Source organism: Zingiber officinale, chromosome 8A (genome assembly GCF_018446385.1).
Source record: "Zingiber officinale cultivar Zhangliang chromosome 8A, Zo_v1.1, whole genome shotgun sequence".
Classification (NCBI taxonomy): Eukaryota; Viridiplantae; Streptophyta; class Magnoliopsida; order Zingiberales; family Zingiberaceae; genus Zingiber; species Zingiber officinale.
The window spans coordinates 49,241,845-49,268,092 of NC_056000.1; the positions used below are offsets into that span (position 1 = coordinate 49,241,845).

General features: G+C 35.1%; 3 protein-coding genes across 3 annotated transcripts; 1 reads left to right on the forward strand and 2 right to left on the reverse strand.

Moving 5' to 3' along the window:
- Positions 1-977: 977 nt before the first annotated feature.
- On the forward strand, positions 978-8,758 carry LOC122008970 (T-complex protein 1 subunit zeta 1-like). The gene is made up of 15 exons (XM_042564913.1): positions 978-1,252; positions 1,325-1,388; positions 1,483-1,618; positions 2,499-2,650; positions 2,736-2,783; positions 3,231-3,323; positions 5,331-5,437; positions 5,904-6,018; positions 6,101-6,187; positions 6,711-6,915; positions 7,007-7,101; positions 7,953-8,021; positions 8,089-8,196; positions 8,294-8,412; positions 8,495-8,758. Exons 1-15 carry the CDS (start codon positions 1,119-1,121, stop codon positions 8,568-8,570), a joined length of 1,608 nt encoding a protein of 535 aa, XP_042420847.1. The 5' UTR covers positions 978-1,118; the 3' UTR covers positions 8,571-8,758.
- A 3,703-nt stretch (positions 8,759-12,461) lies between these two features.
- On the reverse strand, positions 12,462-16,445 carry LOC122008971 (DNA-damage-repair/toleration protein DRT111, chloroplastic-like). The gene is made up of 3 exons (XM_042564914.1): positions 16,245-16,445; positions 14,088-14,969; positions 12,462-12,983 (listed from the first exon to the last, which is right to left on the reverse strand). Exons 2-3 carry the CDS (start codon positions 14,952-14,954, stop codon positions 12,687-12,689), a joined length of 1,164 nt encoding a protein of 387 aa, XP_042420848.1. The 5' UTR covers positions 14,955-14,969; positions 16,245-16,445; the 3' UTR covers positions 12,462-12,686.
- Positions 16,446-17,195: 750 nt separating this feature from the next.
- On the reverse strand, positions 17,196-25,131 carry LOC122008972 (E3 ubiquitin-protein ligase HOS1). Its single transcript, XM_042564916.1, has 10 exons — positions 24,883-25,131; positions 23,996-24,392; positions 23,754-23,888; positions 23,492-23,655; positions 22,802-23,221; positions 22,557-22,715; positions 20,862-21,383; positions 19,467-19,598; positions 18,096-18,814; positions 17,196-17,888 (listed from the first exon to the last, which is right to left on the reverse strand). Exons 1-10 carry the CDS (start codon positions 24,997-24,999, stop codon positions 17,726-17,728), a joined length of 2,928 nt encoding a protein of 975 aa, XP_042420850.1. The 5' UTR covers positions 25,000-25,131; the 3' UTR covers positions 17,196-17,725.
- Between the last annotated feature and the right edge of the window lie 1,117 nt (positions 25,132-26,248).

Genomic DNA, 26,248 nt, shown 5'->3' on the forward strand with positions numbered 1-26,248 from the left:
CTCCCAAAGCATCCGCCTAGTAAAAAAACAAGGATCAGTACTACAAGAAAACCCTCAAGCAATGACAAAAATAGTGACCGAATTAATTTTAGTCCCTAAATTAACGATCGAATTAAATTCGGTCCTTATATTAATAATCAAATTAAAATCAGTCACTAAATTAAGGACCGAAGTTGATTTTAGTCCCTAAATTAGAGACCGAATTTCGATCCCTAATTTAATATGAGAAATGAATGTTCATGAAGATATGTATTAGGGAGCCCCTTCTACATGTAATTTGATCATGATTCAACCAAATCAAATTTGAAGCATTCATAGAGTAATAGCCTTTTGTATCTTTAAGTATTTCCACTTAGAAGTCATTTTTCATAATAATTCATCTTATCTTAGCCAATTTCAACAAAAATATTAATAGTATTATTTCAGTAAAGTCAATTTATTCATCAATTTATTTAAAAGAACTGGAATAATAAAAATTAACTAATAGATGTTAAATATAATTAAAATAAGTAAAATAAACTTAAAAGTATACTAAATTAATCAATTAATTAATAAATCAGTGAATTAGTGTTCTGTGAATAAAGTAATATATTATCAGTTAATCAGTGAATTAAGGATAGTTGTTAGTAAAAAAAAATTAATATTTCTATTGCTATGGAAATAAAAAAGAAAAAATATTAAAATATTTTTTAAAGTTTATTTATTTTTCAAGTGCCTTTAAAAATTATGAATGTCAAAAAACCCCTTAATATCTTTAAAATTAAATATCTATTATACTTTTTAAGATTATTGTCAAATTATTCACTTATTGTCATTTAAATTACTCATTTATTAATAAAAAGAGCGCATATTTACATTAAAATAAAAATATTAGAAGCATTTTAAAAATTAAATTAGAAAATACTTTCTTTTTTTTAATTTCAAACAGGCTTTCACCACACGATCGGCCCGGCCGAGTATTCGGCCTAAGATTATTCGATCTTTCGATCGCTCTAGAACGGCGGCTTCTTCTTCCCCTCAACTCGGCTCTCACTCTCTTCCGACTCATTCATAACTCGATTCCGCCTCGTCGCCTCCTCATTGATCTGCTTCGTCGTCCTCATTGAAAGCGTGGGAAGATGTCGATCCGGGCGTTGAATCCGCAAGCTGAGGTGCTGAACAAGTCGGCCGCGCTTCACATGAACATTAACGCCGCCAAGGGTCTCCAGGATGTCCTGAAGACCAACCTTGGACCCAAGGGCACCATCAAAATGTTATTTTTTTTCTCTCTCTCTTTTCTTCTTTACGTTCCTTTCCTTCGCCAAGTATTGATTTTCGCGTGCAGGCTTGTCGGAGGGGCTGGGGATATCAAGCTGACTAAAGACGGGAACACTCTCCTGAAAGAGATGGTAATGGGACTGAAATTTTTGCATTGAAGTTCGGATTTTTAACCTTTTTTCTAGGAAATGGTTCGTCATGCTCAGCATTCTGTTGGATTTGTAGCAAATCCAAAACCCTACGGCGATCATGATTGCGAGGACAGCAGTAGCACAGGATGATGCTAGCGGTGATGGAACAACCTCCACTGTTCTCTTCATTGGGGAACTCATGAAGCAATCAGAACAGAAAATCAGTGAAGGTATTTGCTGTTTGATTTTGTTTGAAATTCATGAATCTCAGCAAAAAAAAAAAAAAAAATTGTTTGTCCTTACTGAGATTATTAGCCTGGACAATGCAAACAATCCATTATTGTTAGTTCGAGGCATATTGCATGCTTGATATGCTTTTCTACTGACTTTTAGCACATTAGAATATAGATTCTCATTCTGCGACTCCATCCTCCAAGATTGTCAGCAGAAGCATTGATTCTTTAACTTGAAGATGATACTTCCTAATCATAACTCTTAACAAGAACTTTTCCTTATAGAAAAATAATGAAGGCTTATTCTTTGTCATTCAAGAGTTGCAATTATGACACCCTTCTTTACTTGCGTAGTTGTCCATTTACTTTATTTAAGGGATACTGGATAGAACTTAGCACTATCTGCATTATCATGGTGGAGTATCTGTAACTTGAGCACAAGAGTTTGATGATTTGATATATCCTTCACTCCAAGGCTCATGGTTTTTGGGTTTTTAAAAGAGTGAGTTTGAACTTGAAAGAATTAGATGATTATGGATTTATGATTATAATCAGATGGGATTCAACAGAGGATTGGCAGGAGCTAACATTCTTAAACTAACTAATTTCTTTTGGTTTTGCATGACTAGAGATAAGTAAGAAAGTTGTCTTTTTACTCTTTTGCTTACCATTTTTATATCATTAACTTTTGGAAATTCAAGGCATGTGGAAATTAGAATAATTATTTGTTCTTATTTTTGTTATAATAGTTGTCTCTATAGCCATTGTGTGTTCAGTTTAGTGACTATCAATGGGTAAGATAATATATTATTATATAAATTCTCTTAGTTCAAGCTTCAAATGCTGAATACCATAAAAGAACATTTCGTATCTTTAGGAATGCATCCGCGAGTATTGGTAGATGGATTTGAAATTGCCAAGCGGGCTACTCTAGAGTTTCTAGAGAAGTTTAAGACACCTGTCGTGATGGGTGATGCACCTGACAAGGAGATATTGAAAATGGTAGCAAGGACAACTCTTAGGACAAAGGTAAACCATATTTCTTAATATAAAAATTTATTAGGTCATTGATATGAGTTTCTCTTAACTTTGTTTGAATTTTCTTTTTCTGTAGTTATATGAATCGCTAGCTGATCAACTGACCAACGCTGTTGTTGATGCAGTAAGTTTATATTTACTTGCACACGTTTTCTTGTAGATCTTGTTTAATGCTTTTGGATTGAGTCTGGTTAAAGCACATTAGTAGTAATAAAGCTCTGAACTGACTGCATATCACAATTGAATTTTCTTGATAGGTTGAGGAAAATTATCATCTCTATTTTGTTGAAATATATCAGTATCACCTGAAAGAAATTCTGTTTGATGCATGTCTTTATTTATAGAATGTGTTTATCAAGTTTGTTCTTGGCTCTTAAGCTGCAAAACTCTCTCTCTCTCTCTCTCATTCATTATATTTATTCTGTCATGTATTTATTATTTTTTTATCATTCTACCATTTCTTCCCTATGAAGATCCTATTTGTTAATACTTTATGATTTATACATGATGTTTGTAATCTCAATCTTAGTTTCTAACTATATTTACTAACTTTTAAAATTTTCATTAACAGGTACTCTGTATAAGAAAACAGGATGAGCCAATTGATCTCTTCATGGTTGAGATAATGCACATGCGACATAAATTTGATGTTGACACACGCTTGGTATGTTTTTCTTGCGATTGTTCTTTAGTGTTGTTAAAAGTCTCTAGGTTGCTTGCCTAGGCACCCAAGTGAGGTGAGGTTTGAATGCCTTGACACCTTAACCAGATAGGCATTGCCTAGCCATGTGCTTGCTTCTAGGAGATAGGGTAGTTGGTTAAGAAAAAGGCCAAAAAAGCTTGTGGAATGTCAAAAACAAAAAAAAAACAACTCCTACACAAAGCCTCGGCACCTCATCCTCGCAATAAACTCTAGAGAAGTGTACTCCTTTGCCACACAATTTTGGTGGACAAACTATCCTACAAACTTCTCTAGTGAATTTCTGGTGGTGATCTTTGTAGGTGGCTATCTCTTTAGGAAAAGTTTTGTTAACCAAAAATTGTTGTGTGGCTCAGTCAACAATAAAGATTAGTCACACGATCAAATATAATGAGGCTTCATTGAGAGGCAAGTGGCCATTGTTTTAGAAAGAAATTGCATTTTAGACAAGAGACTTAATCTCATATTTGATATAGCAGTTTATCTGCCTAGGAGACCTAGGGCGATGCTTTTGCAGGCCAAGACTGCATATATCTGGTGAAAAGGAACAATGGCGAACATATGTGCAATAAAAGGGAACAAATGGTTCCGTTCATTTGATGATTAAGAACTTATCTTGATGATATTTGTCTACTAAAGATGACTAATTATTGTGGTTTGAAACACTGAACTAAACTTTTGATATCTTAATCCGTAACTTTATATTTTATTTTATAAGTTAATAATTGATAATTGTTAACTATTATGTTTTGTTGATTAATACTTTAATACTAATAATCTAATATTATTAATAAACCTTAACATATGTATTATTGATGGTTTAATATGGTTTAAATATATAAGTCATTAACTAATAAGCTATAACTATATGTTATTAAGTAATTGTTTCGTACTACTGAGGATTAATTATATAAGGTTGAGAATTTAAGATAGATATGTGATATTACTTGCAAGGTGGGATAGAATAAAATTAACTACTATTTAAGCAAATAGGTGTAGCTCCAAATGTCGATAAAAAAATAGAAAATGGGTTAAGATGGTATGAAGATGCTTCGAGGTGAGCAATAAATTCTACGGTTAGTAGAGTAGAATTGATTAGGTAGAAGGTCTAAGGTATTGGAGACTTTTTTTTTTGTTGATTTATAAATTTTTTTATATGTTTAGAATATTGCTAGGGATATAGCCTGGCATAGAAAGACCCCAATTAAAGGATATGATCTATGCAATAAACCTCAAATAGTTGGGACAACTGCATGCTTATAATAAAGATAATATAGGTTATTAATATATTGTTTAACATTTAGTCAACTGATAAATTCACGCTATTTATGAACTATAAGATATTATTAATAATATGGTTTATTTGTTAAGAATCTTTTATATTTACACACCTTGAATCGTTTTGGAAGCACCTAGGATCTTGGACAATATGGGATCTAGGTGCCTTATAGTGCCTTAACAACCCTGCGCTTCTTGTTGGTTGTTCACATTGAATGTGGTAGTGCATGGTCCACCTGTTTTTTCTTGTATATTTAGGGGTTTGGATTCATTAGTTCTGGAGATATTTTTTCCTTTGGAATTTGTAGTTTTTGGTGGTTTCTTCAGTGATTTTACAGAGGAATGATATGTGCAAGAGAGTGGCTAGAAGCTATTAGAAACTTGCAAATTAGCGAATATATAGAGTATTTGCTGTAAATGAAATTGGATATAGGATACTTTACTGAAAATTAATTCCAAAAATGTCACTAAAGCACTTGTTAACAAAGGCATATACAAGATTCACCAAGTTACGTAGCCAAATTGTTAGGAGCAAGTAGCTTCTTCGCATGAGTACTGCTGCTGCATTTTTCTCTTGGTCATCAATGGCTTTACCCACTTAGAACCACATAAGAATTAACTATTCTGTATTGAGGGATTGCTTTTTATTAATTGCTTCACATAATTATTCTGTCCATTTTTTTTCTTTTCAAGGTTGAAGGCATTGTCCTTGATCATGGATCTCGACATCCTGATATGAAGCGGAGGGCAGAAAATTGCTATATCTTGACTTGCAATGTCTCCTTGGAATATGAGAAAAGGTGAATCTTAATCTGTTTCTTCGTCATCTAGTATTTATGAAAAAAAAAGTTAAAAGAAACTAGTAAATGAGATAATTCAGTTTTTCCATACGTAGAATTTTTATTTGTTGTCATTTATCTATAAATTCATGTGGCTAATTTGAAAATTGAAAATTACTTCCTCTCTAAATTCCTGGATGCAAACTGAGTATAGTTTTCTTAGTTGCTTTGTAGAAACTCAACTTGTGGTTATTATGTTGTATTTTAATACTTCATTCCAATCATTCTATCAATCAACTCCATTGAATCCTTTGCTAACAATTCTTTTTGTGTACAATGTTCATCACATAATGTGATAATGATGCCTCTCCCGTGCATTTATGCACCTATACCACAACCAGTCAAGCATTTTGTTTGTTTACAATTTTAGTCCTGATAATCAAGAACCTTACTTCTCATACATGCGGTTGATGTGTTCTCTTTTCAGTGAAATAAATGCAGGGTTTTTTTACTCCAATGCTGAGCAGAGGGAACAAATGGTTGCTGCTGAACGACGTCAAGTTGATGAGCGAGTAAAGAAGATCATTGAACTGAAAAACAAGGCAAATTAATATTTTCTGAATCCTTCAAATGATCTCGATTCTCATATATTTTCTGTTTCCTGAAATTCCTCCTTCAATGCAGGTCTGTTCAGGCAACGACAAAAACTTTGTTGTGATTAACCAAAAGGGCATTGATCCTCCATCTCTAGACCTACTTGCCAGAGCAGGGGTAAATCATGCCCTCACTTAATGACATTTTTTTTTTCTGTTCAAGTTGTACCTAGGTGAAACTTTCAACTTTGCCTAGTTGTGTTCATCATGATCATGTTATATCTTCTTGCGCACAAAGCTATCAACGAATATAGCTAGGCTTTTCAATTTGATGTAGATGATATGTAGTATGACCAAAGCTATCAATGACGTGTAGTATTCTAAAACAGCTTATTTACGGTGGTGTTTGACTATATAGCAATGGCAGGAATTTATGACATAATCTGCTCTTGCCTTTGCCATATTGTATTTTACATTTTTCCGTTTCTAATTCTGTGCGTGAATACTAGTGATGTTTGATTGCTTCAGCTTTTGGTTAGCCATTTTTTCACTTGTTTAATATTTGCCGCTAGTGATTTTTTTGTAGTCGTGAACAATAAGGATCTATGTTTTTTGCAACATCAACTGCTATTAACTCTCCAGATTTTGTAAACATTACAGAAATATGATGTTTATTTTCTTCTTTTCGCGAGTACCTTTAGATTATTGCACTTAGAAGAGCTAAGAGGAGGAATATGGAAAGATTGGTTTTGGCTTGTGGTGGGGAAGCTATTAACTCCGTCGACGACTTGACGGTTGACTGTCTTGGTTGGGCTGGGCTTGTTTATGAGCATATTCTCGGTGAAGAAAAGTATACCTTTGTGGAGAATGTGAAAAACCCTCGCTCTTGTACTATCTTGATCAAAGGTTGCATAATTATTTTGATAACTTCTTTTTTATTAGCCTTTGAAACATATAATTGGAATATCAACGAAGGTTATTGCCATCTTTATTGTAGGGCCAAATGATCATACCATTGCTCAAATCAAGGATGCTACTCGTGATGGCCTCAGATCTGTCAAGAATACAATTGAAGATGAAGCTGTTGTTCTGGTGAGTTTCAAATATCTGAAATATTTGAAAGAGATGCATGAAACAAGTCGAGATAAACTATTATTGGTCTAGTTTAGTTGCACTGAAAACCAAGGCTTCTGGCACAAGATAGACAGTAACTAAATGGTGTCCATGTCTGATAAGTTTTGTTTTGTCTAAGCATCAAGGTATGAGTAATTCTGCTGCAGAGAGGACAAACAACCATATACTTTCGGTTAGTGGAAATATTACGATCATCAATTTAACAAAATTTTCAACCAATAAATTTGCACTAGAACAATTATGATCAAAGATATTAAAAATTAATCAACAAATTATGATGTAAATAAATAAATAAGAGTAGAGAGAATGAGCCAGAGACAAGCTCTAGGGATGGCTTACAATCCTAAGGTAAAGATTCAGCCTACTCGTGCAGGTTTATCCAATCTTCTACCGATGTTAATCTCTCTACTGGCACACTAGTGCAGAGCTCAAGGTCGAGCAGGTCTAATACTGTAACATCGAAAATATAGTAGAAAATGAATAGAAGAAATCAACACTTTATTCAACAAACTTTGTTTATAAGGAATATTATCAATATCTTTTGGCTAAACACCAACACTAACTAGAGTAATTTAAAACTGCTCCAAGTTTCCTTAACCTACACTGCATTTCCTGAATCTTGTCTTCTATTATTTTCAACTTGTCTGTGAAATGTCGTCATGGATTTGATTTCTTCTGTTTATGTTAATTGCTAGTCATGCAAATGCTGCATCATATTACTTCGTTTCCACCTTCTGTTACATATCTTCGAAACTGTAAGCATTGAACAAATTCTGATATTAATATCTTCGCCATCTTGTTTTTGACAGGGTGCTGGGGCTTTTGAGGTTGCAGCGAGACAGCATTTGATCAACAATGTAAAGAAAACTGTTCAAGGGGTAAGCTGCTCTTATATTTGAGACATCCAACTATCTTGATGTTCGTCTAACATTCAGTCATCAATAGCGTGCACAAATTGGAGTCGAAGCTTTTGCTGATGCTCTTCTCGTGGTTCCGAAGACACTGGCAGAGAACTCTGGCCACGACACCTTGGATGCCATTATTGCAATCTCGGTAAAGGCCTCTCTTGCGATATGCTACACCGATATTTTTCCTGCACAATTCAAGTTAGAATCATGATCTAACCTCTCCATCATATATGATTTTAAAGGGTGAGCATGACAGAGGCAACATTGTGGGTTTGAATCTTCATACCGGTACTCCGGTAGATCCACAGATGGAAGGCATCTTTGATAACTACTCAGTAAAACGTCAGCTCATAAACTCGGGGTAAGTATTACTGGACACCACTGCCAACAAGTTACTTGATTCTTACTAGCCATTTAACTACTGGTTCCATTTCTGTTTGCAGACCTGTTATCGCTTCCCAACTGCTTCTGGTGGATGAAGTGATTCGGGCCGGCCGAAACATGCGAAAACCAACATAGTTCTTGGGATATCGGATCCAGGTTTGCAAGTTAACATGAACTTGATGTGATTGCGATGTTGGGCTTTGGATGTTCAATGTAATCTGCCATTTTTGTTCAATTTTTTTTTTCTGTTGGTTTTTGTTTTTGTTTTTAATGATTAAGAAATAATTGTCGTTAAAGTTTTTTAATCATTTTTAAGTTTTGCATTTTTGCTAGAGCTATTATGGCATGTGACATGGGTTATAAGTAGTGGAGTCCGTGTAATAATGTGAAAGGGAATATGAGGAGAAGAAGAAGTAAAGAGGTTCGGTCAAGATTAATTCGCTCGGTGATGTAATCTCGAGTGACCGAGCAGACGTATGAACTTAAGTCATCAGGAGGGAATTGGCTTAGCGCGGTCGGTAGAATAAACTCGGATGAGCGTATACATAGGTCGTTCGGTAATATAATTCTGGGCAATCGAACAGACGTACTAACTTAAGTCACTAGGAGGGGCTTGGCTTAGCGCGGTCGGTAGAATAAATCCGAACAAGCATATACATAACTCGTTTGGTAATATAATTCCGGGCGACCGAGCAGACGTACGAACTTAAGTCACTAGAAGGGACTCGGCTTAGCGCGGTCGGTAGAATAAATCCGGATGAGCATATACATAGCTCGTTCAGTAATATAATTCCGAGCAACTGAGCAGACATACGAATTTAAGTCACTAGGAGGGACTCGGCTTAGCACGGTTGGTAGAATAAACCCGGACGACGGGACGAGCATATACATAGCTCGTTCAGTAATATAATTTCGAGCGACCGAACAGACCTACGAACTTAAGTCGCCAGGAGGGAATTGGCTTAGTGCGATCGGTAGAATAAATTCGAATGAGCATATACATAGTTCGGTAATATTATTTCGGGTGACCGAGCAGATGTACGAACTTAAGTCACTAGGAGGGACTCGGCTTAGCGCGGTTGGTAGAACAACGCCGGACGAGCATACTCATAATTTACTCGGTAATGTGATATCGGGTAGGTATACCAATACGCACCTTTAGAAGGCTATTAGTATGAAATCAACCTGGCAAAATCCGGTCGGGCATAAGAACACTCACATTCATTAAATCTTGTGAACATAGCCAGTAAGGAGTATTACAACCAAATATAGGTGATGTATAAATAATATACAATCATATGGCAATTTGGCGGGAAACGACTTCTAGAAACTCCTGTAAATATGCTAGACGACAAAGAAGGTACATCTGGGGTACGAAAAAGATTCCTTAAACTATTATTGCAAGTACTTACGTCATCTGAGAACAAACTCTAACAAATCAGGATCCACTTCATGACTACGAAGGTTGTATGAAGTGGTATAAAAAGGGGAATCTCCTCAGTTGGTCAGGTACGCGCACATTACATTAGTACCGAAACCCTAGTTTCATTCGAGTTTTTACTGTACTTCTTCTTCCTTCCTATCGACAACAGAGGGAGCTAACTTGAGCGTCGGAGGGTCTAGCCAGGGATTTCCACTCCGGTCTTAAATCACTGACGTCTAGTTGATTAGCTGCGTGGTGTGCAGGAGACGATAGCGTTCGCCGGGGTCGTGAGCTGGGTTTCCTTTATCGCGGCATTCCAATTTGTCAGAGTCTTCCCTAGATCGACTTTGGGTTTCTCCGATCTAGCTTCGACGTGCTATTCCTTTCACTGGGAAGGTATTCTCTGGTTATATTTCTTCGGATCTCCTTTGGTTTTCTCAGATTCGTAGTGGTTTCTCTTCTCTGAAGTTGTCATCCGCTTATTCTCTAAATTTTTCGTTCGTCGCCTTCAGCTCTTCATCGCGTTGCGCTCTCAGACAGGATCAGCATGTTTGGCTTGTATTTTTTTTATTGTTATTTTAGTTTTCATTATTTAAATATAAAATGGTTTTAAAGGTATTTTAAAAGTGATATTAAAATATTTGGTTTACGTTCTTAATTAATTAATGTAGCATTATTTCAAATTCCCCCTCAAGGTTTAGAATTCTTGTTACCCTTGGATTGTGATTTCGAATTCTACAAAATGCTTCTCTAATTTCTTTTATTTATATTTTCACCCTTAACAAAAATTACTAGGACGAGAACTTATAGTTTTGCCATTTAATATATTTATATTCTGCCCAAGAACTCAAGCGACACCTAATAAGATATCTTATATATGTTGAAAATTAATCTCAAGACCAATTAGTTAGGTCAATACGTGGGGTTCAAATTTTCAATTATTGATCTAAACATTGTTAAGGTAAAAAAATTCATGGTGGGAAATTGTCTTATGTATTTTAAAAAGAATGAAATATATTTCTTCCTCGTGGATATAACAATTCCTCTGCGGATATTTTTTATAATATATTTTTCATTCGACCGGATGGAAATCAATTTTCTCTTCCCCTCTTCAATTTCTCCCGACGTGCTCGCAACCGCAAACATGTCTCACAGCTGCTGGGGAGGTCAAATTGTGCAATTCAGATCTTCTGTTCCTAAATTTTTTTATCCTCGTTAATAGGACGAATTAGATTACATCTCAAGACATCATGATATTTTTAAGATGTGCAAGTATTCTCGTGATGTGCAAAACATCCTTGAGATGTAATCTGATCCGTCCGATTGACAAGGAAATACGGGGACAGAGAAATTTAGAGACAGAGGATCCGAACTCCGAATTGTGCAGCTGCAAGCGATGGCCGTGAGTTGATCTGTCCATTTTTTTTTTTTCCTTTTTTGTGTTTGTTATTTGTATTTTTTTAATTTTATTTCTCTCGGATTTCTTTCTTTTCTCTATTCTTTCTCTAACCTTTTTCTAAGGATTTTTTTTGCCATATTAAATTTGTTTCTCCATATTAAACAGAACATAAATGTCTTTATAAAATAAGCTTCTTTGTTGAAATCCTTATATTCAAATGGATGAACATATAAAAAAAACATAGAAAATTTATCGAAAATGATATTAAAGTTATTATCTTAGTTAAAATTTTCAAATCAAAGAGCGAGAGTTGTAAGTATTTAACCTAAGAACTCCATTACCTACCGATAGAAAGTTTTTCATGAAAAATAGTTTAAAAAAAAAGCCAGATTCAAAAAACTATCATTTCGTTTTCTTTGATGGATAAAATATATGCATGTTAAAAAAAATAAAAATAAAAATAATCTTGAGTAAAAATAAACATAAAATTTTCACAAATTCATTTTTCATATTCTAATCACTTCACACCATAGAGATTAATATTGCCAATTATGATAAAATAATAATTCAATAGAACCTTTGGCATTGATTGTTGACTGTACGAGTTCTAAGAAATCTTATATTAAACATAGGATAGCAAGAAAAAAAATATAAATATTGCATGTAATTATGAATCTAAAGAAACAACTTAAAGGTATGCACGAAATTCCCACAAATACAGATCCCAAAGTTAGAACAAGAATTGAATCATATTAAATCTATGAGAAATGATATTCATCTAGAAAATTCATAAAGATAGACACATAAATGATGGGACCCACAAAAAGTGAAATGGTAGGTTCCATCATTTATGTGTCTATCCTTATGAATTTTCTAGATGAAAATTTTAGATGAATATCATAGCTCTAAATCTATTATACCCAATTTTATTCTAATTGTTTCCACGATTCAAACTCGTGATCATAAAATCACATAGCAGCAAGGCTCCCTTTAATCTAAAGAAACAACCATTGATATATAAAATCATGATCATCTATGTTTCCAAGTCTACAGCTTAAACTAAAAAACATCATTCCTATCAATCTCAAATGCAGCGAACATCTTAGAGGTCGGCTTCTACTAGCAAATCAAAGGAAGGCCGTCTATCTCCAGATTAATCGATGAAACCCGGACACTTTAGATTAGCAATAAAAAAAAAATTGCATGCACAATAAACTAGAATTGAATATTAACTCAATTCATAAATTAGGCATGCACAGTAAACCACTGCATTGAGTATTACAACAAGAAGCATAGTTACCACATCGCATCAAGTTGCCAAAAAATACTCTACCAAGATTAGGAAAGCAAATAGGCAGGAGATACCCAACTGCAAATGCCGCCATAGCAGCAAGTCCTAACCTTCCAATTGTTTGTCGAGTTAATAATCTTACTGGTAACCAGCCACTTCGCCAGGCATCGGAGCCAACTCATTGTTTCCAAACTTTTCCTCATCATAAAATGAAGCGCGCACCACTCTTCCGCCAAAGAAACGCCCATCAAGGTCAATCAATGACTTTGTCGCGCCCTCTGACCTCTCAAATTGCACAAAGATCCTAACTGCTTCTTCTACTGGGAAGTTTGGTTCGGTTATCTCAAATATCAACACTCGTGTAACAGTGCCATATTTTGTGCACTCTGATGCGACCTCATCTTCAAGCTCGTCGTCTACTTCTCCTGGTCCAACCTGAGAAAAATGGTCTCTTTAGCAACCATTTCAATAAACTATTTTTAATCGCCTACGATCCACAAGTTAAGCAAGTGGGAAAAGTTTCACCCGTTCAGCAGCCATTTCAAATAACCATTATTAATTGTCTATAATCCACAAGTCGAGCATAGCAAGAAACATTTCACTGGAAATATTGACCTAAAGAGATTGCCAAGTGCTAAAAAATCATAGTGAGAAACAATATTCCAAGACACAGAAGTAACAGTAGTTCAAAAGTGATCTAAAGCAAATATTGAAAAAGTAACATTTTGAGCTCTCAACCCAAAATTGCTTCAATAAAACAAAAGGTAAAATTTTACTCAAAAAGAATCCAAACAAACCTACAAAATTTTGGAGGGTTGATCCCTAGTGCCTTAGTGTGTGATATTAATTCTGACCGAAATGGAAGATTTTTTTTCCTCAGCACTACCAACTACTCTTTTACTTGTTACATTGAAAAAAAATACTTTAATGCAAAAGGAGCAACAAGACTGCTGTTACAAAAGCCTAATGAGCATTTAGTAGAAAACTATTCTGAAACTTTTAGTGTCCAAATAATTAATTTGACAAGATAGAACTGTGTTCAAAAGGAATGCCAAAAACATCGCAAATACACAATTACATGAAATGAAGTCAGCCTTGTGTAAAATGCAAAGTGGATTTGATGAAGTGCAACCAATTTGAATGATCTTTACCAATAAAATTAAGACAAGGCATAGAATCGCTCCCCAGTCTTCTAAATATTCTTAAATGTGATGTGACCAGAACCATCCTTCTGGAGAATTGAGTTTTCTAGGAGTTAGACATGCAACGGTCCCTTGCTGATTGAGAACAGAACTATCTCTTAAACTAAGTACCATAGGCAAATAAAAACAAGGTGCCTTGATAAAGTATACCGCTGTTAAATTTAACGGCATCTAAAACTAATCAAATTACTGAAGACCCAAATTCACGTGCGGCGCCTAAAGGTTTCTATGCAAGAAAGTAGACAAATATACTCAACAGAATAATCTTGTATCAGACAGTTGTATGAACAAAATGAACTTCTGTTATTTGAAGCATGCATTTTTTGGACTGTCTTACCATGTTTCGTAGTAGTACGACACGAGTGGGTGGGCTGTTCATATTGACACTTTTAACCTTCTTCTCGGATTTAGGCTCACTAGCATTAACAATAACCCCAGCTCGCCTATCAGTTTTTTTTGCCATCAAGGGAGTAGTAATACCCTGTTCCTGTTTGCCAAGACCCTGGCCTTCTTTCCAACCCATTTTTGCCATCATCCTCTGTGCAGCAGTCATTTGTCCACCAGCACCAATTCCCAATCCGGCAGTAGTTGACTTTCCAATGCTAAATCCATCTCCATTTGGAGGCGGAGAAGGTGATTTTGGAGGAACTCCTCCACTCATGGAAGCACGTCTTTTCCAGGCTTCTTCACCAGATACACTCAGTGATGAGGACCTTGATCGATGATCATTATCTTCTCTCTCTGCAGCTTCCTGTTCCCTTCGTTCCCTCTCCTTCTCCCTTTCCTCCTCTTCCCGGCGTCTCCTATCTAGTTCCCGCTTCATTTCTGCCTCTGCAACCCTTTTCTTCTTCTCTCTCCTGTACTCCTCATAATCATTTGGCCTAGCAGGATCATATTCCTCGATGACTGTTGATGTCACGCCAACAAGAGCTGGCTGAAAAGCTGGGCCTTTGGTATCATTTTCTAGCAAAGATGGTGGAGTGGAAGCACTCAGTGGCCTTGGTTGTGGTGTGATTGAACTTTTAGCTTTGATCTGTAACTGTTGATTCCTCAAAATAGATTGAGGTGGTGAGAATACAGTTGACTGCTTTCGCAACGTGGGCGGAGCCATCTTTCCACTGCTTGACCAAACAGATGAACTGTTGCTTCTCTCCTCATCAGCTGCTGCAGGAGGAGGAAGGTCTCCATAAAGTCCACCCAACATTTCTCTTTCAACTCCCTATAACAAATAAAGAAAATATCAGTATCCTAAGATGTTCAAACTGAAATCTGAAAAACTTATTCCATGAATCAAATTAGTTAACCAATAAATTGTACATGATTGCCCAAAACTAACTCATGAAACTCAATACCTGAACCTCCATGACTAATTGTCTAGAACCTAGTTTAAAACTTTACTTCACATTCTTTTTTTCACTTTGCAACCAATTAAAAATCTCGTCTGTGTTGGAATGAATTTTTCTTCTATATTTTTTTAATTCGAGTTAAGAACATGCTAAATTCAATTTTTTAACATTTGTTTCTTCTTTTAAGAAACAAAGACCTATGAAAAACTATGCTTTAAGAAGGCAAGTCTGTATTGTAGAGACCAGAGCACGAGATGTTGATGATACTTTATGCTTGCGATTGGTTGAGGTCTACTAGTGTTAAAAGTCAGCACATCCCAATGTGGAAGGCGGTGTTAAGTATTATGTGAGGTTAAAAAGATGCCAAAGTTAGGATAGCATCAGCAGAAATCTAGAGTTGGCAATTGCTGAAAATGGGTTGTGGTGTAGAGGGACAATAGGATTGGTGGTTTTACAAACATGTTGATGAGTAATGATATGCAGAGAGAAATCTCAAGGAAAAGCTCAGGGATAGACACAAATCACTTTATGTGTCTATCCCTTAGCTTTTACTTGGGATTTTTTCCCTCTGCATATCATTTTTCCATGTTGATAGGATCCTAGATTTTATCATAAATAATATAAACAGGAAGAGAAGAATAGGGATGATCACTTACAGGGATTCAAGCTCCAAATCTCTGATGGATAATTAAAGTATTTGATAGCAAAGAAAAACACAAGGTAATAATTATAGATGTTCAAGAGTGTCATGCTGCCTACAAATAGATAAAACTCATTCCAGACACAACAACAAAAAAAAACTTTCAATCCAATAAGTAATTGACAGAATCGTATCACTTTTACTGATATTTCACAAACTTATCCTCAAAAAGTAACCTATCAGATAATTGAATTCTTAAAAGAAGATGCACATCAAAGTAATTTATCCCAAAATTAAAAATTTTAATTAGAATCCAACGTTGCGATAGAAAAGCAATCGTGGCTTGCCCTAGGTCAGAATGGTACAAGTGATGCGGAATTATATAGTATAAAAGATCCTGGAATTAAGACGTGGACAGCAAAAAGGGGGGAGAATAGAAAAGATTGGAGAGCCTAAGGGTTTGACGGGAAGCCGGATTTGATAAGAAGATGAAGTAAGTTTTACATACCTGCTAGGGCAAGACTTCGTCGGGACGCTGTTCGCCTCCTTCCGCTGCCGCCGACGCAGACGCCGCGCGAGATCGAGTAGTGCAAGGGAAAGAGGAGACGAGATCCTCTGTCCGCCCCGTATTCCTTCGCCAATCGGACCAATTAAATCACATCGATGCAATGTGTCTCGGGAAAGAGACCAAACAAGTTTTGAAGGGCAAAATCCTTTAGAAGTCTTCATTAATATCTCGCTAATATATTAGGGTAGCTGACGTTTATTTAGGATAGTAAATGAATTAAACATTCGTGAATAAATTTAGTGTTCGACTGGGTAAAAATTATTTATGTTCGTTCAATATACATAAGATTAATTAAACAAATAAATTTGAACAGTTCCTTAAGCTAAACAAACAAATAAATAAATTTAAATTATCATTAATAAATCAAAAAAAAGTTAAACAATCAAACAAGCTTGAATTGAGAGTTTGATAACATCTAAACGAATCAAACTCAAGCCAAGCTTCAAACAAACTCAAGTTCATAAAAAATAAACTAAGTCAAGCTTAAACACTCATTTCAAAAACTTGGTTCATTTTAAACTCGGCTCGATTTGATTATCTTATCAAACAAACTTAAACACTTCAAAGCTTAAAACTTAACTTGACTCGTTTCGTTTACCGCCCTACTTCCGCATGCCAACTTCTCGAAATTCTTAGAAACGTTGTTAATATTAAAATATTAGCAATACGTATTTTAGTTTTCTAAATAACCATTTAAATTATTCAACAGTCAAATAATCTAATCGGCATTTCAACATTAAAAATATAAAGAACACAAAAATTTATTAAATATTAAAGATATTCCAAAATTGTTTGAATATACCTTTAAATTATTGCACATATAATAAAGAAAATCACTCTTTCCAATTAAAGGAGATTTTACTTTTATTTTATAAATGGACAACAAAAACATAGGAGACAATAAAAACTCAGAAAACATTCCCTTAAAAATATATAAATTTATGAAAGAAGCCGCTAAAAGAGGAAAGACTTAGAAAAACAAAAGTTATACAAGAGGCTAGCCATTTGCAAACGCTTTCAACTCTCGACAACTCAACTAGAACCAAAATAATTCAAATTCAGTGGCATCACTTGCTTTTGGAAGGCTATTGATATTTTCACAGGCCAACGGATGCACAAAATACCACGAAGATGGCTTCGATCAACCTGCGATATCATATTTTCTTTGACTTGATGATGAGGGGAAAAATGATACATAATCGCTTCGCAGAACTTTACAGGCATCGCATTGCAGAGAACTCATGTTAAGAAAACAAGCACAACCTCAACAGCAATGGAATCTCTTTGCAGTTGTGGGACGTCAAATGATTTAAGGGCCAATTCTTAGCTTCCAGAAGGGCTTTCTGCAATTGATTGATCCACAGTGAGAATGTTGTCTCCATGTAGATACCACTTTGAAGGTTCGCACGAACAGTTGAACATCATCTTCTTGAAAGTCTGGGTCGTCTCCTGCGTGTAGAGGAAGCACTACCGATAGTATATTTGGCCAGCTCAATGTCCTCTTCATCTTCACTAGATTCATCAGACCTCCACCTTCCCCCGACAGTGAAGCTGTTGTCTTCAGGCGTCTCCCCCTTTCGAAACCTATACATCAAGAGAAAAAAGAACCTCCTATTAAAGCTACTGGAAGTCAATAGTCTTACAGTACAAATTCACCGATCATGTTTTGATCTAGTGCGTAAATAATCTAATGGTGAACAATAAATCAAGCCAAGGTATATCGAGGACTATCTTAGGAATACTTTGATGTCCACTTAGTCCATAATTTGAATTTATGAAAAAGCCACTTACTCCAATGGATACTCATGGACTTTCTCCAAATTTATCAATGGTCCATTCGGTATGTTGAAATTTCCTGAGCTCTCAATTAGATCTTGAACAGACCCATTAGGGAAGCCATTGCGGTTGTGGTCTGCTAAAGTGACTCCAAGCGAGGGTTCCATATTTGCCGCTTGGCCAGGAAAGTCAACAGGTTGAACATCGAAAGAGCTTTCACTGTGAAAATGATATTCACTTTTAAGCACTCTTGTCGCACTTGAATTCAGATCTTTAACAGGTTTAGCCTTAGAACTGTGGTGTAACTTCAAAGACTGACGACTAAATTCAGTTTTCTGCATCATATTTCTAAGATTTCCACCATTAGAAAATGGATTGCCATCAGTAAGAGGAAACGATGATGATAGTCCATCAGTACCTACAGCATTTGCATCGGCAGAAGTACTTTCAAATGAAGCAAGGAGTTTCCGTTGGAGAACAGATGGAAGCATGCTTGCAGATTCAGAGTCATCATTATGCACAGGACTTCCTGACAGTGGATTAGATTTCTTTGAACGAATAACAGAGGTCCGCATAGAAGAATTTATTAGGGAAGTTGGATTTGGCTTTTCATTGGATAAATCAGCTACTAAAGGAAATTTTACAGCTTCTGAAGAAAAATGTCCTAGGTCAGTGATATCTCCAGTCAATATTTTCTGTCGTTCTACCTCAGGGAGTAAACTGAGACTTTTATCCTGTTAACAGAATAAGCAACAAACATCAGAAGTCAAAGAAAGAAAATCTATATTTACACCCAAATCAGCACAAATAGTGGAATGTAACAAGCCCTTAGAGAATAATTTACGGCCACTTTCAAGAAATGCACCACATCCATAGCCCATAGCAAATGTGGCCCCCAATGTAGACATATGCTGTGCATTTCTTCATTCTACTTCAGAATTTTCACATGAGTGCCAACAACAATATTATTTACCCAGAGAACTTACACTTTATATTGTAATACCATTGCAGCCACAAATGAATTTAATTTTGGTCCCTCCATCAAATTAAGGGACCATCAATCCCCCCCCCCCAATTTTTATCTCCAAAAATATTTATCTTGACTTACAAAGAGTTCACCTTTGTCCCATTAATTTGACAGACTATAAGTTGATGTGTTTGCAATATGGTTTACTGCATTATCCAATCTTTTTTAACTAAGATTAGTTACAGGAGAACATGAGTTAGTAATTCTCAAGGTTATGAACTCCTATGGCAAGTAAAATTTGATAGGACAAAAGCTGCAACAAGTATATGCCGTAGCTATATAATATGGCCAAAACCACCAGATAATGCATAAAAAATGTTTGAAAATGGTACTAGCTTGAGATTGAAAGAGGAACTTACGACCAATCCTGCCCTCCACTGGCATATCAACCGTATTCTAGAACCGACTTCTTCACTTGCAGACTCCAAAAATGTTTGCTCAATTTTCTCAAGACCACAATTGACTTGATATGCCTCTGTGAAACGATGCCGCTATGAAAAAGATAAAATCTAAAATTAAGTTTCTGTACTCAGACTAAATGAAAGAAAAAAAATATTACTACTTTAGACTAGCACTCATGTTACAGACAATAAACTTCTGCAAAATATAATAATACAATCTAACTCCCATTTGATAGGTGAATAACTAAGGTTTGAATTTATTGAGTTGAGTTAATTGTCTTGGAACAATTCAGCTCGAAGATATTTTCTAAACAATTAGTATTGTATATACGTGTGGGTGTATATAAGGTAGGTGACAGAAGTTAAAAAAAAACATTATATATATATACACACAAAGATAAAATCATCCTTAATTTAAGGAAATGAATTATTGAAATATTTCCTCCTTTTTTCATATATATATATATATATATATATATATATATATATATATATATATACAAAGATAAAAACATCCTTAATTTAAGGAAATGAATTATTGAAATATTTCCTCTTTTTTTCTAGTATCACGGACCTATGAGAATGTACCAAGCATTGAACTTTTGATGAAAAAATTGTTTTTAGCAGCCCTAAAAGTGAGTGGACTCGGAGGCAATCTATGATGTGTTCTTATGTCAAGAATTAGGTGCGGCAACTTACTAAAAATAAATGATAATTAATGGGTGACCATGACATAAATTGAAAAGTACTTTTTCTAATTAGGAGTCAAAAGAATCTCTTATAATTGAAACTCTTCTCAAATGACATGGTGCAAAAAAGACAATGTACTTTTAATAAACAACCTATTAAATATCTATAAAAGGTAAATCTACTCCAGCTATTCAAGGTTATTGGATCAAGGATCCACATAAAAATAGAAAGGATTCTAGATTAATAAGATCCTAGAGGATTCAAAACCTAGCCTCTATTGTTTAGGTTTATTTATCATATGTTCATAAGGTCCTAAGGTCTAGATTACAATGTTGACTACCAGTTCTCCTAGATTATATTCTCATCTAACCTATAAGAGCAAACCCAGTTTCTGACTACTTTCCTAAAGAATTGCACAACCCGTTTGAACCTCAAATGTTAACATCTGAACAAGAAAGGATCATATCTAGGGTGACGAGGAAACATCTCTAATTTATTGAAGTTGCTCATCTTTTGTGTCTTTCTTGATCTTGATTAATTTCGCCAGGATTGATTTTCATTGTTACAGCTTTTCCCCATCAGGTTCTATTTTATCTGCTTTTGTTCCATTCCCACCAAAATAAACCTAAATACTTTAAAGGAAATCAAGAATTATGAAATTACCTGAAGATAGAAAACCACTAGAAGACTGCCACATGTTGATGAAGGATCTTGAGAAGCATAATCAAATAGACACTTGTGGAGATGCTTCTCTTCATCAGAGTTCCAAGGGAGCTCAATCATTCTGTCAATAAGGTTCCTCCTATTACAGAGGTGGCATATCTCAGTTACTAAAACTTCACTGAGGTAGACCCAAAATTCAGTGTTCGAAGGATTGGAAAATCTTAGATTTGGTACATGCTTAAGGCTCATCTCTTTAGCTTTGGAATAGTACATTCTCAGACACATAAAGGCTTCTGTGAGAAGTCCACACTCAATTCTAACTCTAACCACTGTTACTGCCTCGCCAACTAAATCATCCTGCAAATAATCCTTCTCCAGATTTGTATTGTTATAGCAGCCATCGCGCCCACTGCAACGTAAAGTAGATAATGCAACATCAGGGCAACCACGCTCTAAGAGAACTTGAGCTATCTTTGGATGTGTTTGTGGGCCAGCTATCTCAGGGAGAAGATGTACAGCTTCCTGTCACCAAACTATACGAATAAGCACAAATTGCACTTTCAATACAGAAAGGCATTAAAGAACAACAAGCATTAATCAAAAACCTATACAATACATCAGGCTAATAGATGTTCATTTTGTTTTCATACACATGAACCCCCCCCCCCCCCCCCAGTGCATCTCATCAATTACACTGCAATTTGTGGATTATAGTGAAGCCACATGGTTCAATGCATCTTAATTAAAGTAACAACCAATCTTACTTTTGCTATTTCATTTTAGAAATCATAGATCATTATGTATGTGTAACGAGACATTAGAGAAGAAAAATCTATACGCAGCAAAGCATGCCGTGTTACAAATATAAGCAAAAGATGTGAACAATAAAGGCAATGGTGAAATCATAGCAATTCTTGTATTGCCTAGTTTTTCTTCTTTTATCAATTCAAAAAAATTCATTTCCCTGACCAAAAAAATCTAATTTTTCATATTTGTTTCAATTTCAACCTATGGATTTTTTACATTAATATTGAAGATATATTTACAAAGTTGGTCTAACTTATTTATTGATTAGTACTGACCCTAGATTTTCCCTTTGATAAATCCATCTTCTCAAATTTAGGTAGGGAATAAGTCAAATATCTAAAATGTGATTTTAGTACAAATATCTAAACCTTATCAGTTTAAAGCCAATTAATTCTGAATTTTAACTATTTAAAGATGTAGGGTATCCCTGTCAATATCATCCTTGTTGAAAATGCTAACTACACATTCCAAATCCCTCATGCCACTGGAGAGTTGATAACTGGGAATGGACAAGTCATTTAGTCCACCAAATGTGATTTTTTCTGTTTGTTAAACCAGCCAATTCACAGCTAGTAGATTTATTTGTTTATCCTGTTCTCTTCCTAAGGTGTTTCCTTCCTTGGTAGCGATGATTACAGTAAATATAGACCATCAAATATGCACATGTTACACCAGACATGTCTGTTATCATCATTTCAGATAATAAAAAAATGCCAAGTGTCCATGTACTACAGATAACCAGAGAAACATACAGTGAAGTTCTTGAGCAACATAAATTTACATGGTGAGGTAAGGGCAAATTGGAGCCTCAACACCTTTTGCTGGTGAAAACCTGGATTTTGTCCACATATTTAAGTCAACCAGAGAATGCTACAAGTTATAATTTACCTGTAAAGCCTGGGGAGTATGATTGTCCAAAAGATAGAAAACCATAGACTCTACCACTGAGTGCATGGAAATACCAAAGAATAAGGCAAAATCATCAACTATGCACTTCCATTCTGTGTCAGGCTTAGTCCAGTGCCGATCAAATAGATAATAAAGAAACTAAGATACGGTTAAGAGACAACATGAAAGCTTATAGAAACCGTATGAAAATCACAATAACAAAATAAACAAAAGACCATGGATACTATTGCTTGTTTTGCGAGCACCATATTTGAAGCCCCACGTAAAAAGAGTAGATCAGCAGCAGCTCGTAGATTCTGAAAAGGATAGCATCCATTTCCACTTGCTCTATCTATCTTAGACAAGAACAATACTGGTGAATTGTCATCTTGCAAGCATGAAATATCCAATTCTTCTTGTTTCTGCACATAGTTTTCTTCTATTGCCAAATTCGATAATGCATCCTCAATAAAAAGGGTGTTATCATGTTTTCTGGCAGAACCTACTAAGGCAATTGAAGATTCAGGCCATGATCGTTTGATTGCAGCCTCCTTTCTTTCAAGGACGTCCAAACTCCATGCTTTAGAATTGCCTGAGCCAGAAAATCGTGATTGAACATCACGAAGAAATCGGTGCCTAGCACACCAAATCATGACCTCCAAATGCTGGACAAGGAAACAATATGATCAAAATGTAAAATCTCTCTAAAGTTACTAGACACAAATGAACGCAAGTGTTTTAAATGAACACTCGACTAGGGTCTTCTCATAAGAACATCATTTGTAAGAAATAATTAAGAAAATTATATCAAATGCATACATTTGTTAATTGACAATTAGATATTATTTTCAGGAAATAATAGAAAATATAGATACATCATGCAATAAAAGGCAAAAAATATCATTCTACAGTTGGAAGAATCAAGGCAAACTAACCTGCTTTGTTTTCACAACATTCTCCAAGAGAAGATGCAAGTCAGTAAGTTGAGCGGCAAATGTCTGTCTAAGTGACAATGCCATGACCTCAAGAACATTTGAAAGGCCACTTAAATGTAAGGCAAATTTCTGCATCATGTTCACTGCTTCAGATCCCTGACTATCTGCAACATTCTTAAGGAATGAGCTCAAGATTCTCCCTCAAAATAATTAATAGGTACCGAAGGAATGTAAAGTTACAATTAGAAATTTATAAGGATACAAATGTCACGGAGATTGAACACAATATGTTTAAATGTTGATTTGCACCAATCCTTCACGACCACTTCATCTAGAAGAAAAGCAAAGACTGGGTCACTTGATACAGCATTCTCATTCATACAAACATCTGTAACATCTGAAATCTATGTCAAGGTAATATGACAAATTTCAATTCCTCAACAGACAAAAAAGTAGAAAGATAATATATGAACACAAGGCTAATAAATATTCTTGAAAGGATACAATGACAAACCAAAGAAGCCAAATTGTTTCCTAGTGCCACGTCAAATAGAGAATATAACCGTTGAATATCATCAAACACATATTCCCTACTGACTTCCCTCTCTTGTGATCTATCATCGTGTTCTTTTGAAATAAGACCGGCCTCGATGCACTTATAGTAGAGACGAAGACTAAGTCGAGATCCATCATTTGCATTTGTTATCAACTTTCTACAAATTGGGCAAGCATCACATCTCTTACTGCATTCTTCACACAAAGATGCATGACCACAAGAGTTGAGCACATGCTGCACATAGCGACCACAACTGCTCAAGTCCCTTGTTGCTCGACAACGCTCCACTTTTGCTTCATTGCAAAGTTCCAGTAGATCAGTTGATGCTAACTGCTCCAATGCATCCTAATATAGAATCCATTTCAAGTCAGTTTGTTAATCTTATGAATGCCTCCAAACAAATATACTTCATAACATGGATATCTAATGTTTTAAAACACAAACAAACAAAAGCACTTTAAATGAATAATCATAATGGCCTTCTCGTGCATATATATAAGAAGACTAACATTAAGTGCGAACCAAGTAGCAGCCAAACCCTATTCCATTCTGAGAGGTTGCAACTCATAAAAATGTAACAAAAGAATCCTATTTAATCAACACGCTTTCGTAAAATTTAACCTCTAACGACTTTGCCAGCTCCAGATCCAGTAAAAATCTAAACAAGCCAAAACTTTCAGAGAAATACGGGCGTATAGTTTGAATGAACAGCGCACCAAAAACGTGCTTGAACAAGCAATTTGACAACCCAACTACGACTAGAGATTTATTACATGTAAAACTAAGCAAACGAGAAGACAAAACTCAGCCAATAGCAAAAGGGGAAAAGCGGAACCTGGACGGCGGCGCTTCCGTAGTCCGGCGGCGGTTGGTAAGGAGAGAGACTTCGAGTTCGAAGGCCGGCGCCGTAATCTGATGAAGAGGGAGACCTCTCGGATCTCGCCGATTCCATGGAACTCCTCGCCGTGCGGACGGAATGGGACAGGAGAGGGAATGAGAGGAGAGTCGAGAGAAGCGATGCGAAGCAGAGGGAAAAAAAGGGTTTTGAGTGGACGATGCGGTGAGTGAGGGTTTCTCGTCTCTTTCTCGTGATGGGTATGGATCTATTTAGCAGATCCACAGCTTATTCTTAACGATCTCGACTTTACGGATCGAATAGAAGGCTATCGGATCTCCATCCGAATAAATAACCAGATGCATCTATAAAATGAAGAAAAATATTGTCCCGATTTATGCCATTTGCTACAATTGGTATAATTACGTAGCTTCGAGTTTATTTATTTTCTTATTCGACCTTCTTAAATTTGTTTATTAAAAACTTTATCAGCTATAGTTGAATTCGAGCTTTTTATCGAGTTATATATTGTCCTCCTTATAATTATGTTAAACTTATATTGTCTGAATTTATGGCATTTGGTATAATTATGATAGCTTCAAATTTATTATTTACATATTCAACCTGTTCAAATTTGTTTATTAAAGTTTATCGACTCGAGTTGAGCTCTACCTTTTATATGTTGTCATCCTTATAATGTTAAACTCTATCTCATACATACAACTTTTATTATTTTTTGTTTTAGCATCTATGAATAATTTAATACTATAAACATTTATAAAATAGTATTTAAATAGAGAATTAAAACAATTATATTTTACTTAATTAATATTTTTTTACAAAATGTCCGATAAAATTGAGTTTTTAATTAAAATGTAAGTAATATTAATTTATGGAATTTACACATCTGAAAGCTATATATATTTTTTTTTAATCAACTATCTAGTATTCAAATAAAGTCTAAATCTGATAATATAAAACAAACTTAATTTTTATGGTATCAATAATATAAAATTTTGTGATAAAATTAGACTCAAAACTGCTTGATTGTAAGACATCAATAATTGATAAATAATGCCAGCCAAACAAGGGTATTCTCTTTACTTAGTTTCACCAACAGGTTATTTTTTCCTCCTTATGATTCATTTGGTGATATTTTAAGTTTCAATATAACACAATTGAAACTATCCGTTGTTTAATATACTCTCATGTGTCTTCATATGGCAAAAAAAAAACAAAAGATACGTGGCAAAAAAAAATTGATTTCTTCATCCTAACACCCCACCAATTTATTTTTAGATCAATATAAAGGAAAAAAAAATTATGGAGGAGCTACTAATCATTAGTATATATGGTCAAAATATGA